Consider the following 19,030-nt stretch of genomic DNA (forward strand, 5'->3'; position numbering starts at 1 on the left):
TACAACGTCCAGCTAATCCTACCTCTAAAGTGCTCATTGGACCTGTCCATGCTCTCCACTTCCCTTGTGATCCACATCACCCTTGTCCCTCCCTTTTATGACGATTGTAACCAGTCTCCTTGCTCTCATTCTTACGTGCTCCAATCTACGTTCCTTACAGTTGCCAGTGATTTAAAAAAATTAGTAATTATTTTATTTTCTATAGCATAGCAGTAAAAAGAATGGGCTGTGCAGCCAGATGGGATAGTTATGTATTGCTGCATCTCATCACTTCTGCCTGCCTGCCTTTTTCTTTCCCTTCCTTCCTTCCTGCCTGCCTTCCTTCCTTCCTTCCTTTCCTTCCTTCCCTCCTTCCTTCTTTTTCTTTTTGACAGAGTCTCACTGTTACCCAGCTTAAGTGCAGTGGTGCAATCTTGGCTCAGTGTGGCCTCAACCTCCCAGGCTCAGGTGATCCTCCCACCTCAGCCTCCCAAGTAGCTGGGACTACAGGTGCATGCCACTACACCCAGCCAATTTTGTTTTTTTTTTTTTTAAATAGAAACAGGGTTTCACCAGGTTGTCCAGGCTGATCTCAAACTAATGGGCTCAAGGGATCTGCCTGCCTCAGCCTCCCAAAGTCCTGGGATTACAGGTGTGAGTCACCTGGTCACCTCATGGCTTCTGTGGTCAGGGATCTGGGCATGCCTGAGCTGGGAGCCTCTGCCTCCAGGCCTGCCACAGGTCTGCAATCAAGGTGTCAGCCAGGGCTTTGGTCTCATCTGAAAGCTGCAGTTGGGCAGGATCTGCATCCAAACTCACTCAAGTGGTTGGTGACAGGATTCACGTCCTTATGAGTTACTGGTTGGAGGCCTCATTGAGTCGATTGCCTCACGGGCTGCTGGTATCCATCATCAGCTGTGCCCTGACGTGTTTGGCACAGATCAGGCTCAGTGAATGTTGAGTTATCCTGATGTTAAAGTGGAATTGCGGTTGTAAATCTGCTGTCTCTGTCCTCCTGTCACTGGTGATACCCAGGGATAGGCTGGATCACATCACTGTCCTCTTCAACATCCTGCAATGGCTTCCATGCCATTGAAGATAAAACCAAACTCCCGCTGGTGCCCAAGGCCCTGCCAACTGTCCAACCTTCTCTTACACTGCCTCAGTCCCACTGGGCTTCTTTGAGTGCACCAGTCTCTTTCTCATTTTGGGTTCTGCACGCCATTCAACTCTGCCTGACTAACTCCTACTTATCCTCCAGGTATAAGCTTAATTACTACTTCCTCAGAGAAGCCTTCTTTGAATACTTAATCTAAATTAGATCCCCTGGTATATATTTCCACAACACACTGGATTGTACTTACTATAGTTTGAAATTATATCTTTATGGTGTTTTTGATTAATACCTGTCTCTCAGCCGGGCTTGGTGGCTGACGCCTGTAATCCCAGCACTTTGGGAGGCCGAGGCAGGTGGATCACTTGTGGTCAGGAGTTCAAGACCAGCCTGACCAATATGGTGAAACCCCGTCTCTGCTAAAAACACAAAAATTAGCCAGGCGTGGTGGTGTGCACCTGTAATCCCAGCTACTTGGGAGGCTGAGGCAGGAGAATAGCTTGAATCTGGGAGGCGGAGGTTGCAGTGAGCCAAGATCGCACTACAGCCTGGGTGACAAGAGCAAAATTCCATCTCAAAAAACAAACAAACAAACAAAAGCAAAAACAAAAACCTGCCTCCCTCTCTAAACTATAAACTCAAGTCAGGGACTATATCAGTTTTGCTTTCCACTATATTTCTACCCATGGATACAATGTCCACTCATAGTAGAAGCTCACATTTCTTATATGCAAATTTCTTTTAGGCTAGGTGCAGTGACTCAGGCCTATAATCCCAGCACTTTGGGAGACTGAGGTGGGAGGACTGCTTGAGCCCAGGAGTTTGAGACCAGCCTGGACAATATAGTGAGAGACCTCATTTCTACAAAATTTTAAAAATTTAAAAAATTAGCCTAGCATGGTGTGCAAGTCTGTGGTCCCAGCTACTTGGGAGACTGAGGTGGGAGGATCACTTGAGTCTAGGAGACGAAGGTTGCAATGAGCCGTGTTCACACCACTGTACTCGTCTGGACAGACAGAGTGAGATTCTGTCTCAAAAAAAGATTAAATAAATATTTCTTTTAGAGATTTCAGTCGATCATAGCTAAGTTAATACATTGTCCTTCAATTGGTCAAATTGGCAAGAAACATTTGTGTTCCTGGCCGGGCATGGCGGCTCATACCTATAATCCCAACACTTTGGGAGGCTGAGGCAAGTGGATCACCTGAGGTCAGGAGTTTGAGACCAGCCTGGCCAACATGATGAAACCCCGTCTCTTCTAAAAATACAAAAATCAGCCAGGTGTGATTGTACATGCCTGTAATCCCAGCTGCTTGGGAGGCTGAGGCAGGAGAATTGCTTGAACCCGGGAGGCAGAGGTTGCAGTGAGCCAAGATCATGCCACTGCACTCCAGCCTGGGTGACAGAGTGAGACTTCGCTTCCAAAAAAAAAAGTGTGTTCCTTAAATTTTATAATAGAGACTTTCTGTTTAGCACAATGCAGTTTCAGACTCACTTTGCTGCTATGTAGGTGTCAATAATACGAATTTTTGGCCAGGTGCGGTGGCTCATTCCTGTAATCCAAGCACTTTGGGAGGCCGAGGCAGGTGGGTTGACTGAGGTTAAGAGTTCGAGACTGGTCTGGCCAACATGGTGAAATCCTGTCTCTATTAAAATTACAAAAAATCAGCCATGTATGGTGGTGCACACCTGTAATCCCAGTTACTCGGGAGGCTGAGGCAGCGGAATTGCTTGAGCCAGGGAGGTGGAGGTTGCATGAGCTGAGATCACGCCACTAGACTCCAGCCTGGGTGACACAGCAAGACTCTGTCTCAAAAAAAAAAAAAAAAAAAAAAAGAAGAATTTTTGGTCTGGGCTGGGTAGATAATGAATACCTTTCTAAAATATGTGACTGAGAGCCAAGTTGAAGCACAGACTAATCTTTTAATCCATACACTTAAAACACCAATCTGGGCAATAACAAAATCAGAAGCCTACCATGCTCAATACATTTTCTTATGCCACCAAGACATTTTAAACATGTAAATAAAACAAACAGAAAGGTGGTAATCATATCCTTAGAAGCTGAATCTTGAATACAAAAACTTTAAATTGTTCCGTTTCATCTTTATTCATTGCTTTAATTTTCTTCCATGTGGCCAGTCTTGCTAAATTAACATTACAGTCCGATTTTCTGAGTCTGTCATTCTAAGAAATTTCAGCTGGTTATTTTCACATTTTATTAAAAATTTTGTTTTTCGAGACAGGGTCTTGTGTTGTCTCTCAGGCTGGAGTGCAGTGGTGTCATCATGGCTCACTGCAGGCTCAACCTCCCAGGCTTATGTGATCCTTCCAGTTCAGCCTCCCAAGTAGCTGGGACCACAGTAGTGAGCCACCACGCCCTACTATTTTAAAAAAATTTTTTGTAGAGATAGGGTCTCACTATGTTGCCCAGGCTGGTCTTGAACTCCTGGGCTCAAGTAATCCTGCCTCAGCTTCCCAAAGTGCTGGGATTGCAGGTGTGAGCCACCATGCCTGGCCTCAGCTGCTTAAACACTTCCTCACCTTATACACATTTCAGAGATTTATCGTTGTGGTTCAGAATAACAAAATATTCTGAAGTTTCTCTCTCTTTTTTTTTTTTTGAGATGGAATCTCGCTCTGTTGAGTGCAGTGGCATGATCTCGGCTCACTGCAACCTCCGCCTCCCGGGTTCCAGTGATTCTCCTGCCTCAGCCTCCCAAGTAGCTGGGATTATAGGCATGCACCACCACGTGGGCCCAGCTCATTTTTTAATATTAGTAGACACAGGGTTTCACCATGTTGGCCAGGCTGGTCTCGAACTCCTCACCTCAGGTGATCTGCCCGCCTTGGCCTCCAAAGTGCTGGGATTACAGGCATGAGCCACTGCGTATGGCTTGAAGTTTCTTTTAGCCATATATTATTTAGGTCTGTTCTTACTGCCAGGTCCTAATCCTGCTTGTTTCTGCTAGTTTATTGGGCAGAGGGAAGCAAAAGTCTTGTAACTTTGGCCGGGAACCTTTGGTTACTCCTAACCTCAGTTCCGTCTTTACCTGGTACTGCAGAAATGAAGGGAGACAACAGAGTAGGGACAAAAGCAGGAGCTCTGCAGCCAGAATGCCCAGGTTAAAATCTGGCCTCCTCGACGACCAGCTGTGACGCTTGGCAAGTGACTTAATCCTTCAGCACCCCGGACTCCTCATCTGTGAAACGGGGATAAAAATACACTCCCTTCAGAGGGTTTTTGAGATAAAATAAGTTAATTTTCATAAACCTCTTGGAGCAGTTTCTGGCCCATGGTAAGTACTACCTACATGCTTATTAAATATCCTTACTTCTTTTTTGGAGGTTTTTAAAAAATATCTTTCTATATCTATGGCTATACCCTCCTGCTAGAACTTAAGGATACTGAATCTATGGAGCATATTCAAGACCTGTGACTATTCCATGTCAGACGTGGAAGAGTAACAGAGCATTGCTGCGCATTAAGTATGTCGTCTACAAAACGGTGCAAGTCCCAAACGCCTACCCTTTGGAGAAAAGAGTGCAATCTCTAGAGTGTGACCGCACCTTCAAGCACTCGAGTGGACACAGGCACATGCACACATCCCTCTTGATACTTATAGGAATTTGGGAGAGTTTTGATGGGCAGTCTATAAAGTCAAATTATCCTACATTAAAATATGTTCCTTTAAAAAAACGCAAAGCCCACTATGCTCATGAAGAACTTGAAGTTAAATCACAAGGTATGGACATGACTGGTGAGGTGAAGACTCATCTCATACAGTTTGTGTTTAATGGAGATTCTGCACTAACCGCCCCCCACACACAAAACCTTTCCAAATCATCCTGTCAGAGATATACCTTCACTTCAGAGAATAATTCCGTCCAACTTAGAGATTTTGTTGTTTCTGGTAATATACCACAGCATCTCGCCTAAGAGTTTGCTTATTGCAGATCAGAACACATTTGAACACCAGGCTTTACTTGCAGAACACATGGACGGTGATGCCATCAGGCTACTACCAAAGGACCCTTCTTCCAGTGTCTCAAATACATGGATTTTATAAATAAGAAACATTTCTGATTAATCGGCGTTGTAGGTTCAAGTAAAAAAAAACTGGCTAGAATTCTAGTCTCCCTACTTAATTTCTTAATGATTCTTGGTGTCCTTGTCAGAAAACTGGTTTTTTTTGTTTGTTTGTTTGTTTTGAGACAGGCTCGCTCTGTCTCCCAGGCTGGAGTGCGGTGATTTGATCTTGGCTCACTGCAACCTCTGCCTCCCAGATTCAAGTGATTCTCCTTGCCTCAGCCTTCTGAGTAGCTGGGATTACAGGCGCCCGCCAGGCTAATTTTTGTATTTTTAGTAGAGACGAGGTTTCGCCATGTTGGCCAGGCTGGTGTCAAACTCCTGACCTTGGGTGATCTGCCCTCCTTAGCCTCCTGAAGTGCTGGGATTACAAATGTGAGCCACTACACCCGGCTGAGAAAATTATGTTTTGAAGTTCACTTTACTTTGAATGAGTCCTTTATCTGGAATTGTTCTATACATAGTTTGAATTTATTTAACAGCCCAGTTCTTATGCCCCTTGGAGATTTTATAGTGGGGTCTTTGAAGGAAGCGGGAAGTAGGATCTCATCAAATGACTCTAGATGGTAAAATACATGTTGTCTCCAGTCAGCAACTATCAATCTTGGATGTACAAATAGCATTAAATGCCATCAATAATCCAAGTGAATACTAAGGGAATCATGATTCAAAGTAAGCTAAACAGAATCCAAGAACAGATAAAAATGACCTTCGTTGGGGACAGTGTGGCCTAGGTAACCGATGGGTTATTGCCCTGAGGAGAGGTGAGAGGTATACCATCCCAGGACGGAACACTCACGCGCCTGTCCTCTGAGTTGAAATGAGATGCCAACACTTTTTTTTTTTTTTTGAAACTAAATACATTTTAATAGAAAACAAAATACAAAATAACTCTTTTCAGAAAACAGAAATATTTAATCCTTTTTCCACAAATTAGAACTTGCTTTATCCTCAGAGCATAGTTTGATATGCGTGCGTACATACTTACGATTCATTTCACAAAGTGTTCATTAGACTGGTATTGCAGTGCAGGACGTGGGAGCAGTTCATTGCAGGAGAAAAAGACGTGGAAAAAGCCACACCTCTGAATGGTGATTCGGAAATTCAACATTTTTCTAATTCTATCTTGTTACTTATTACTCCAAATTATTCTTTATCATAATCTTTCTTTTGAGGGGAGAGAATTATTAAGAGAAGTGCAGCTATGGAAAGAATTTTTCTTTCCCACCATCACTGCAGGAGCCCAAAATGTTCTCAATCAAACCCACCCACCCGCTTCCAGAAACATGTCAGCCGGAGTGATCAATCTGTCACCCGAAATTTCCCTTTCTCCCAATACACTGTGCTACCAAATTCTCTGAATTCCCTGAACCTCAAAATTCCAAGTATCAAAGCCAGTGCCAGGAGTCAAACCTGAAAGATTAAAAGCAGAGAAGGTGCCCTCTGCCAGTGCTAGGTTTCCTCATCTCAATAATAATAATAATTATAATTATAATAACAATAATTAAAAAAATCCTGGTTCTCTGTAATTACGGAAAAGGAAAGACTATTTGCCAGGATCATCCCCTCCCCTTTCCTCGTTCCCGCCCCGCATCCCTCTGCCCACAAGGACTTCCCTCGCACCCGAGGGCTGGACCACGCGTGACCCCTGTGGCACCGCTTCTCCTGAGGGTGCTGTACAGCCACCCTCTAACCAAACCCAGGCCCAGTCAGATGGGGAGAATGAGGCAGAGACAGGAAGGTGCTCGCATGCGCGAGGTCACGGTAGGATCTTCATGAGGACTTGTGAGTGACCTCCAGGGCATCCTAATTATTGGTCACTCATCATTGCCTCGCTTCTGCCCCCCTCCCCAACCTTGGCCTTCAACACTGCGGGGCTGAGTGATGGGGGACCTGAACGGAAGGAGGGCCCAGGAGAGAGGGGAGGAGGGGGCTCTTTCACAGTCAATGATTCAATCTCAGCTCATTAAAGGATTGCAACTGGAGGCTTTCCACCGTTACCCCAGTCCGTTCCCACAAAGTTAAAAAATTAATGTTCCTGATTTTCTTGTGTAATTCCAGTCACCAGAAGAAGGTTACAGGCCATGAACTGCACGCTCAGGACGTTGCTCATCTGCCCGGTGTACACGCCCACGAGCTCGCTGGAGGAGCCGTCGGCAGGTGCACTGCCGTAAGTGTTCCTGATGTCCCAGACGCGCACCGAGTTGTCCATGGAGGCAGAGGCAATCAAGCCGCTGTCTGGACTGAAGGTGAGGCTGGTGATATTGTCTGTGTGGCCTCTCAGCTCTTTATAAAGGGTCCCAGAGGCCAAGTCCCACAGCTTCAACCGCTGGTCCTCGCCAGCAGATGCCAAGTACTTACCGTTGGGAGAGAAGGCTAGAGAAAGCACGGGGCCGCGGTGGCCTGTGAAAAGCCTCACCGAGTTCCCCTGCTGAGCGCTCCACAGCCGGACGGTCTTGTCGGTTGAGCCCGTGGCCAAGTAGTTTGAATTAGGGTGGAATTTGACACAGTCCACATCTGCCAGGTGTCCTGCATATATCCTCAGCGGGTACGTCCGATCAAATGACCACAGCCTGGCGGTGCGGTCGTGGGACCCGCTGGCGAAGTACAGGCTATATGGACTGATGTCCAGATCCCACACAGGATAGGCATGTCCTTGGTACAACACAGTGTTGGTGAAACTCCCCAGATCCCAGTATCTGATGGACATGTCTTCAGAACAAGAGAGCAACCCTGAGCTGTCCGCGAGGAACCTCGTGCTGTACACTGGTCCGCAGTGTCCCCGCAGTATCTTCATCTCTGTGCCTGCATTATCATCCTCATCATCCTGGGAACATTGGGGTAGGGTGGGAAAATAAACACAAGAAAAAAACGTTCAGTGGTCTGACAAGGAAAACAAGTCCAGGAGAAAAAAAAGCAGAGAACTGAGACTGCTTGGGAAATAGCATCTATCCAGCAAATGACAGTGGCCTTGCCCCAGGAAGATAACTCATAACTGAATAAAAGTCTCTTACGACTTACAAATTGCTCTCCTGAAATTCACCTTGCAGCTCAGACTATATCAGATTAAAAGATGCAGAAATGCAAGGCCATTACAGAGTGATGACTGTGGACCTTACCCTTCGATTGAGGATAGTTTGTATGGTTACTCCTGATGCGTGCCATTTGAAAATGTTTACTTTCGAATTTCTGTGAGGCTCTTAGATTCTTCTATTCTATGGGCATTGCCTTCATCCGTCAGTTTTAGCTGCTTTATAAGCCATACTGCTCTCTGTTTTTACTCCATTTAACTGACAACAATATTTTGTCAAGTCCTGACATTAGTCCCTTACTCCCATGATGGGGGTTAATGATGCATGCAACACATGAAGGCAGATGTGGTATCACTTCAAGAGTTTTGTTTTTTTTTCAGACGGAGTTTCGCTCTGTTGCCCAGGCTGGAGTACAACGTTGTGATCTTGGTTCACCACAACCTCCGCCTCCTGGGTTCAAGCGATTCTTCTGCCTTAGCATCCCAAGTAGCTGGGATTACAGGCATGTGCCACCACGCCTGGCCAATTTTTTATTTTTAGTAGAGATGGGGTTTCTCCATGTTGGTCAGGCTGGTCTCGAACTCCCGACTTCAGGTGAGCCACCCGCCTCGGCCTCCCAAAGTGCTGGGATTACAGGCGTGAGCCACCGCGCACAGCCTCACGTTAGTATTAACACACAACTATTAGTTCAGGCATGGTGGCTCGCATTGTAGTCCCAACACTTTGGGACGCCAAGGCGGGAGGATCACTGGAGCTCAGGAGTTGGAGACCAGCCTGGGCAATATAGGGAAACTCTTTACCAAAAAAATTTAAAAAATTAGCTGGGCATGGTGGCGCATGCCTGTGGTCCCAGACACTTGGGAGGCTAAGGTAGGAGGCGCCCTTGAGCCTGGGAAGTCCATGTTGCAGTGAACTTTGATGGCACCACTGCACTCCAGCCTGGGGGACAGAGTGAGACCCTGTGCCAAAAAAAAACCCAAAACAAAAACAAATACAAACAAACAAAACCCAGAACCATCAGAGGAGTTTAGCCAAAATAAAACCTGGATGTTTTAATAATTAACAGTAAGCTAGAAAGGTACAGTTACTAGTAAATCACAGCCCCCACTGCCTGGTGACCAGCCACAAACTGCTTGGTGTCTCAAAATAAATCAGAATGAAGTTTTTAAAGTGACTTTCTGGAGGGTCTCAAAAAACATTTCCCCCAAAGTAACCAAACAAGGAGTGGATTCAGAAGTGCTTTAAGCAAAGCCAAGCGATTCATGTGATTCTTCAAAATAATTTCCTGTGTGTGAGGACAGAAAAGACGGCAACTAATGGTACTCGGAAAGGGTCCCCTTTCTTGGTCCCCTCCCTACAAGTATACCATCTGTTTTCAAAATTCATTTCCCTTTATTCCCTCACAGATAAACTCCTCAAAACTACAGCTGTCTCTTCTGTCCCAGAATTCATCAATTAAAATGGGTTTTAATTAAATACCAGAAGAAAGGAGTATGATGAAGATTCCTGAACCAGTCAGCTTTGTTGGTTCATTGCGGCAGCCTTAGGTTCTTGTATAAGAAAAGGGCACCCTTTTTTTCCTACTTGAAAATGGTTAAATTCAAAATAAAATGAATGCCTCCCATGTGTACATATTTAAGAAAAAGTTGAGAGAAAATAAACACTGATGTTCATGAATATTCAACATGGCTATTCCAAACACTCAACATTAAAAATACATAAGTATTTGGGAGCTGAAGGTTCTACTGAGTGCTACCAAAAATATTAGTAATTTTCCTTTCCAAAGAAGTTACAACAACACTTTAAAATTTCAAGAATGACTCACTGCTCTACACCAGAAAGTTTATATAAAGGCTGTGGGAACAAAAATGACACCAGATGAATTAAACAAAGATCCTTTGAAAGTTAACTGTGAATTAAAGGACATGTTACTGCCTCTGAGGGGTAAGTGGTCTTCATTTGGAACAAGAAGCTATGGAAGTGGCCTTCACCTCCGCAGTGGTGAAGGCATCACAGTTGGAGATGGAGAGGTGCATAGGCTAGGAGCATGGGCTGGGAGTACAGCTGGCGCTCCCCAGGGATCTTGATGATAGTCCCGGGCTGGTGGAAACGCGCCCAGCTGACTCTGTAGACCAAGGAATGGAGAAACCAGAATGTTCCTGCTGGCTATCACTGTCAGCCCTCTGCCAGGACCACAGCTTAAAATAACCCAGCCACATTTTCTGTGTGGCTCAACCAGTACCACGCGGGCCTCAGTGCAGTCGAGCAGCTGATTTACAAGGGCCCAACCCCATGGGTTCTCACTTCTCTCTCCTGCCGACAGGATAATACCATACCCTACGATTCAGCCTGAATACTCCACAGTAATTGGGTATGCATCCCAAATAGAAATGTTTAATTTGTAAAGCAAATTCATGTAATAATAAATCTTATTATGTACATTATGAAACATACATGAAATAGAAATTTAAAAAGAAAAATAAACAGAAAGAGATCACGTATCATCTCACGCCCTCTTGTGCTGTAGTTTGCTGCCCTTGCTCTGGACTATGGAGTCCCTAAAACCTCAGATTTGTTATGGCTGTCTGCTCCTGGACTCGGTGGCTCCAACTACCTCAGAGCTCACACTCACGTTTCCCCCAGACCAGGGGTCCTTTCTTGGGGTCTGGAATTTAGCCTCCATCTATTCTCTCATTAGCTGTCAGTGGAACAGGAAGACATAAAATTTGGCTGGACTTGTGAGTGGATCAGACTTGGAAGCAAGTGAATTACTGCTACCTACGTGAGAGATGACAGCAGCCTGAACTAGAACAGAAAAGCTGGATACTGGCTAGCATGAATCGACATGTGCTGTTCGTGTAAAATACGTATCAGATTTCTAAAACTTAGGACCAAAAGAGATGTATGTAACAGATTTCATGAATAATTTTTTTATATTGCTTATATGCTGAAATAATTTGTTCATATTAGTTTGAATGAAATACATCATTAAAATTAATTTTAACAAATTTTTAACCTTTTTAGATGTGGCTATTAGAAAAATTTAAATTACTATAAGGCTCACACCATATTCCCATTGGATAGCATTAATCTAAATGACAATTTTATACACAGATTATAGAATTGAGTATTGATGCTAATATTGCCTTCTTTACTTTTCAAACCTAAAGAAGACCAGATTGAGGGGAAAACCACCAGACATATAAATGAATTGCACACAGCTGTTTTATTGCTGAGTTAAGGTGGTAGGTGCTGGTAGTGGTGAGGGTAGCACACATAGCTGAAAAGAAAGAAGAGCAAATCCTTGGTTTGGTATCTCTGTGGTTTTGCCATGTTGCTTAAAGATTAAAAATACATAGGTATCAATCAACAGGGGTAAAGGTTGGACATCATTTCTTTTTTTTTTTTTTTTTGAGACGGAGTCTCACTCTATCACCCAGGCTGGAGTGCAGTGGTGCGGTCTCGGCTCACTGCAACCCCTGCCGCCCAGGTTCAAGCGATTCTCCTGCGTCAGTCTCCTGAGTAGCTGGGATTACAGGTGCCCGCCACCACGCCCGGCTAATTTTTGTTTTAGTAGAGATGGGGTTTCACCATCTTGGCCAGGTTGGTCTTGAACTCCTGACCTTATGATCCACCTGCCTCAGCCTCCCAAAGTGCTGGGATTACAGGCGTGGGCCACTGCACCCGGCCAGATATCATTTCTATCTCCATTTCATATAGAACAAAAGATGGAGAATGAAGGTTTCACTTTTCATCTCAGTGTCTGAAACAGGAGGAGGGCTGCTCATACCAAGGTGAAAAGCAAGGGACTGCTATGTCACTTAACACCTTTCCAAAGGTTAACCTAGATGATCTTCGAGTGGGAGACAACAGAAGCTACAGGACAGTGCTGTGAATTCAGTTTTATTTGGCATAATTAACAGAAAATTTTATGCTTACATAGAAGATTTTAGTTACTGTTTTCCTTTTTTTTTTAAACTGAGATATAATTACATACTATATAATTGTTTCAAAGTGTACAGTTCAATGATTTTTAGTACATTCACAGAGTTGTGCAATGATCACCACTATCTAATACAGAACATTTCATTACCTCACAAAGAAATGCCACACCCATTAGCGGTCACTCTTATTCTCCTTGCCCAGCCCTTGGCAACCACTCCTCTCCTCTCTGTCTCTATGGAAGTGCCTATCTGGGTATTTCCTATGAAAGGAATAACAGTAGGTGACCTTTTATGACTGGCTTCTTTCACGTAGCATAAAGTTTTCAAGTTCATCCATGTTGCAGCCTGCATCAGTGCTTCATTTCTTTTTATGGGCAAATAATATTCCACTGTATGCACACACTACCTTTTATTTATTCATTCATCTTGATGGCCATTTGGACTGTTTCCATTTTTTGGCTATTGTGAATAATGCTTCCATGAATATTCATGTACAAGTGCCTGTGTGCACATGTTTTCCATTCTCTTGGATATATGTCTGGAAGTGGAATTGCTGGGTGTGAACACCATTTCAAATACTGTTGAAATACTGTATTCACTGATTTATGTAATAGTTATTGCTTCAAAAAGATGAAAGCAGAGAGTGCAAGCTGGCTTTTTAATCTGACTTACATAGTGATTTTGTACTTTCTATCATCTCATTAATCCATGTGGCATCACCACTTGCTTTTACCTCTTTGGTTTCTCTAGTTATATGAGTTTGTGGCTCCTGTATTAAGAGTCTCTCTTTTTTTTTTAAATATTCAATCTTTCGTTTCAAAATAATAGTCTGTTTTAATTATGCACTCTACAAGGGAAAAAGAAAAGTCCAAATTTTCACTGGAGAAACATTAAACACCAACTATCATAACTAATTTATGCCTGGCTTCCCCCCCAAATACTTGTCAGAAACCAAAAAGAAAACTTCCCAAATTGCTGTGATAAAATGGGCGGCATGCAGAAATCCCATGCAGGAAGCCCCTCAACAACAGAATAGGAGAATCTCAGCTTTAGTTCTTAAGTTTAAAAAAAAAAGTTTATTCTTAAAAAAGGCAGAGGCTAGCTAGCATCTATAGTACTTTCAGTACGAACAAGGATGGAAAGCCAGAAATGCTTAAACAAAACCACCATTCCAATGACATCTTTTGCTCTCTTCTTGATGGGACATCCAACTGTTTAAGCCTGAAACACAAATGTCACCATTGATGCTTCCTCTCCCTTATCCCCTACAGTAATCGTATAACTGAGCTCTCCTCTAGTCTGTCCATGACTCCTTTGCCACTGCCACTACTCTAGTTTGGCTGCCGTAATTGCTCATATAAGACAGTATCACCACATCACTTCCTGTCTTAGCCCCTCTCCTAACTCCAGCCATAACTTAATTTCTTTCAGTTCCTGGAATTCCGCATGCGGTTCCTCACTTCTGAGTCTTCAGATACACTCCTGATACCCGGAAATATACACAGGACAAGTCACAGAGCTAGTTATCAGTAGTGGCCAGAGTCTTAAAATGTTTTATTTTGGTCTACTGTTATCAGATATCATAATGCTATCTTCCTTAATATTAATTTTTAATGCACAGAATATCCACTCTGTATCATCAAAGCTAATAAGGTCAGTATAAATAATTATTTTTTGTATTTACAGAAAACTGAAAGCAAATGCAGGCAGTATTCCTCAGTTTTATCAGAACTCCCAAAAAGAGAACTGTCTCCAAGGAAAAGAGATGTTTGAAAATTCAAATACAAATGTAATAAAAAATATTTTGGAGAGTACCATAAAATTCTAGTAAAGCTTCTACACAGGAATCTAGGCTCTTTACTTATCATAAAGAAATCCTTCAATTACACTGTCTTGGTTGCAAGAATCAAAAATTCAAAGGCCATCCTAACTGGAAGCAGACTCAGAAAACAGGAACAGGAAAACACTGGTTTAATTTAGGGTACCCGATATTCTTAACATCCTTATCATTAACTGTAATTTAATTAGACTGATTTTTTTGCTCCTTAATTTTTCAACATTGTGTAAAGAATTTTTCATCCAAAGTAATGTGAGGCAAAGCTACCTGAATGTCAGTGGTGATAAGACAAAAATATTTTGGCCCACAGCCAGTGGTCCTGAAAAAGGGCCACTCTGAAGGAAAGTTAATTCTGTGAAGTTTAATTTCTATCTTCCTTGGCCCACATTTTTTCTAAGGCAGTGAATTTTGGTGACCTGAAACCCAAGCTGCACCTGCCCTTTTCAATGACTGTCCTAAACCGTTACAAGTCAAACAAGATTGAACACTGACTGACGGGGGAGCTGGCAACTCTACTTCTTGTGTTACTTCTCCAAGTGGGGTCTGGGAACACCCTGTGGTACATCGAGCCACAGGATATGCACTGGCCTCAGAAAGCCAATACCATCCAGTGTGCTGAGGGTGCAGGGACGCCAGTGTTCTTACTACTGTTGCTGACACTGTGAAATGGCACAACCTTCTGTGGGGAAAATAATATTCATTATAGTTTACAATGCAGGCCCTTCGACTCAGTTATCCTACTACCGATTATTTACGCCTGAGCAAATGTGCACACACATAAGAGTATATTTACTGCAAATCTCAGCTAAAGTCAATATTAGCTAAAGTTCTTTCATTAGGCTTAGTGTTGTTATCCACATTTCACATAGTATAAATACTGACCATTCACTAATAACGTTAAGTTAATGTTGCTATAAATTGTTTTTGCATCTTAGGTTAGGCGTGTGCAGGAATTCAATGGCTACAGGTTACATGGCATTAGTGTGGCTTCTGCTGTAGGATGAGGAAAATTAGGAAGTCCATTCTAAGATATGTCATGTTTGTAAGGACATTCTAACGAAATTAGGAAGGCAGGTACAGGGAAGAAAAAAATGGTATTCATACCTCCTCCTCCAGAATATCACAAGCCAAATGGATGCGGGACACGTCTACTTGATGGGGCTCTGATTTTAACTTCTTGGATCGTAAACTCCAAAGTTTTATACAGGAGTTGTCAAACCCAGCAGCAAGCAGCTTGCTATCGGGGGAGATTTCTGCAGTGTTCAACAGCTGCTCTGTGTTATAGAAGGCATAGAAGCAGATGGTAGTGAGGGAGGGAGGCCCATCCTTGACACGCTTAATGCTCTCCTGTAAGACCTCTAGGGCAGCCTCGTTCTGCAGAATAGGGCTGGGCATGTCAGGGGGCTCCAAACCGTTGTTCTCACTGCGGGAGGAGCTGCCACTGGCATATAGCTGATAGTCTGTTCTCTTGGCAGGCTGCACATCAAGATGAATATGTAAGGTGAGGACTTTGCACAGGGCAGTATTGTTGTCACTTTGGAGGTAGCGGATAAGGTAGTTGTAGCTGTCTTCTTGGAGACGGACCACGTACTTGTTATCTAGGAATGCTCGAAGCTTGAAGTTAGACAGGATGTCCTGGATGGTTTGAGTGGTCTGTAGCTGCTCAATGACATCCTTCTGGCTAGCATTCTGCAGAAACATTCCATGGAAGCGGCTGTAAAAACTTTCCACTGTGCTCTTCGGACTGTTTTGGACCAGGTTGAGATGGAGGTAGACAAAGAGAGGATAGAGGAGAGGCATCACTTCGTGGCTATGCTGGGAATCAGAATCTATAATGAAAGAAAACGAGGGCTTTATAATCAGCATAATCTTACAGAATAATGTGATCCCTCCTGGGGATCACCACCATCACATAATGCTTTCTTGCCAGGACCCCATTTTTAAGAGTACTGATTGAACTATAAGCCCAACACAGGATTCTGGAATTTCAAGGCCTTTTGATTGAAGAAAGAGCATGAACTCTGAAGTCCAGCAAATCAGGGCCTGAAGCGGGGCACAACTCAGGAATTCAATGCCCAGAGTGGTTAAGTGACTTGCCAGAGTTCACAATAATACAGTGGCTTGTACCCAGGTCTTCAAGATTTAGTATTTTTTCCTAATACATTAGTGTTTCTTCAAATTGGGGACCTCAGATATCTGAGGGTACTTGGATATATTCTTGGAAGACTGAGTTCTTCACAATGTTTAACTTGATGATAATGTAAAAAAATAATTAACACACAGTATATTCAGAATTATCTGGATGTCCGCTTAACAAGTTAAGTACTGACAAGTGATTTTAGTGCTCTAGTTTGTGTTTTGTAATTACGTCTGGCATCCACTGTCTCAAGTAAAATCAAAGCACTTACTTTAGTGGGTTCATTAACATGTCTGGCTATACAGGCTAGCGTGTCCCATGTTAACATGACAGTCTTTATCCACAATTGTCTCATCAGCATATTCATTCTGATTTTGCTGGTTAACAAATTCTCTTTTGCAGTGATAATTTACAAATAAGACCATTTTATGTCATTAAGACTCAACTACTTACTAATTTGAGAGTTTAGCACCATGAAACTATAAGACAGAGAATGTTATTTAAAAGGTGTACAGCTTGAATTCATGGGTGAATGAGAAAAGAACAGAGGTATATTTGACACCTAAATAAGTGCTCAAGGCACGCTGTGAGGGAGCAAAGGCTTCGATGTGATTCATACACAGTGGGGAGAGAGCAGGGCCTCTGCAGGGCAGAAGCCCCTCAGGGAGCTGAGACCAGCCCGCATCACAGTCACCAGTGCTGTCCAGATGCCTGCTTGCAGCAGCAAGTTAGTTCTGGCAAAATCCATTCGTTACATTCACTCAGTGTTATTTTCAACTTTACTGCTTTTGAAGTTTTGCTTGTTCCTTATCTGTAATGAGTCTGGGTTTCGTAAAGAAATATAATAACCATAAAGGTTTTATATCTAGTATAATGTTTGTACATATTTAAATAAATCAAAATAAAAATGTTTTAAGTCAGCACTTATGTTTTGGTAGCATTTTTTTTTTTTAATGAAAAGACATCAATACAGGGTTTAAGACTGAGGAATACTGCATCAGTGAATCTTGCCCCCTAATTTGATGATAAAAGACATCTGCACGTTATTTCTGCTTAACACCCTATTTCACTTTATCACAAGGTGAATGAATCTGCTGTACAATATTCATAATATGCATTTTAGAATAAATGTAACCCAACTCAAATACATTATTTACAAGATGAAAAATTACAACCGTCCCACTGAACTGGAAGTTAAGACAGCTACCCAGCCACTTTGGGCTCCTCACACCTCTGAATCAATAGACAAGGAAAGGAGTTACAGTGTTAGCTGGGGTGATTGATCCTGCCCAAGAGGAATTGGAACTACTACACAATGGAGGTAAGGAGGAGTATGTCTGGCTTAAGGAGATCCCTTAGGACATCTCCATACCCTGCCCTGTGATTACGGTCGATGAAAATGACAACAATCCATACAGGACTGTGAATGGTCCACGCACCTGAAGAATGAAGGTTTGGGTCACCAGGTAAACCATGATCAGCTTGCAAGATGAGTGCAAAGGGAATACAGAATGGGTAGTGGAAGGAGGCAGCCACGAATACCAGCTACCGCCATGTGACCAGTTACAGAAATGAGGACTGTAATTGTTGTATTTCTTATTTTGTTATGAATGTTTGGGTGTGAATATCTATATATAGATATACAAAAAGCAAGTATCTTTGTATTCTTTCCTTTCTTGTCCCCTTATCATATAACATCGGATTACTGACTTTATTTTTTTCAGATGGAGTCTCACTCTGGTGCCCAGGTTGGAGTGCAGAGGCGTGATCTTGGCTCATTGCATCCTCTGCCTCCTGGGTTCAAATGATTGTCCTGCCTCAGCCTCCCAAGTAGCTACAGGCATGTGACACCATGCTCAGCTAATTTTTGTATCTTTTTTTCTTTTTTTTTTTAGTAGAGATGGGGTTTCACCATGGTGGCCAGGTTGGTCTTGAGCTCCTGACCTTAAGTGATCCACCCACCTCAGCCTCCCAAAGTGCTGGGATTAAGGGTGTGAGCCACTGTGCCAAGCCAGATTACTAACTCCATATCACAGTATTTAAGTATTAAGTATTGCTTACCTCACAGTATCGAAATTATAGAATATCATGGAGAGGAGTAAACATCATCCAAGGACTTTGCATCCTCCTCTAGGGAAAAGGTTAGTGTGTTTTTTGGTTGTACACAGGATAATTTTATCAGGTTAGGTGGAAGTATGAACTTGTTATTCTCTTTATTTGGTGATTAAGTATGGAATAAGGAGATGCATATGAGTGTCAAGTTAACAAGGAGTGGACTTGCAAGGTTATTTTTACATGTCAAACTGTGGGTGGGGCGGGGGGGGGGGCACGGTACACAGTCAAACATTATTTTAAATGTTTCTGTGAAGGTATTTTTTTTCTCTTTTTAAGATGAGATTAATACGTTTAAGTCAGCAGACTTTGAGTAAAGCATATTACCTTCCATAAAATGGGTGGGCCTCATCCAATCAATCAATCAATCAATCAGTTTAGGCTTTAATAGAAAAAGACTTATCTTCCCCTAGTACAAGGAATTCTGCCAGCAGAGAGCCTTTGGATTTGAACTGCAACACTAACTCTTTCCTGGGTCTCCAGCTTGCTGGCCCGCCCTGATTTTGAAAGTGCCAAGCCTCCACAATTACATGAAACAATTCCTTAGAGTAAAACCTCTATATATCCATCCTGTTGGCTCTTGGCTCTGTTTCTTTGGAGAACTGTGACTAGATTTTGGTACTTCTTTTTCCTTTGTATTCTATTAGGATGAAGGATTGTTCTCAACTCCTTAGAAACAGAATTTCTGGCTCATTTTCTAAAATGAGAGACATTTTAATTGAGTAAGTTTAGAAAAAAACCTAGCTATCAAGAAATAGTGATGTACTACTTTAAAACTTACTGAA

At 42.8% G+C, this 19,030-nt stretch overlaps 1 protein-coding gene across 1 annotated transcript in view; it reads right to left on the bottom strand.

The window, feature by feature from the left end:
* Positions 1-6,033: 6,033 nt before the first annotated feature.
* TAF5L (TATA-box binding protein associated factor 5 like) overlaps positions 6,034-19,030 on the bottom strand; it is a 33,070-nt gene continuing 20,073 nt past the window's right edge. The window contains exons 4-5 of the mRNA XM_025368662.1: positions 15,101-15,825; positions 6,034-8,010 (exon numbers count right to left, since the gene is read on the bottom strand). Coding sequence (XP_025224447.1) covers positions 7,213-8,010; positions 15,101-15,825 — 1,523 coding nt within the window. The 3' untranslated portion in view covers positions 6,034-7,212. The remainder of the gene's footprint in view (positions 8,011-15,100; positions 15,826-19,030) is intronic.

This window comes from Theropithecus gelada, chromosome 1 (genome assembly GCF_003255815.1).
Source record: "Theropithecus gelada isolate Dixy chromosome 1, Tgel_1.0, whole genome shotgun sequence".
Classification (NCBI taxonomy): domain Eukaryota; kingdom Metazoa; phylum Chordata; class Mammalia; order Primates; family Cercopithecidae; genus Theropithecus; species Theropithecus gelada.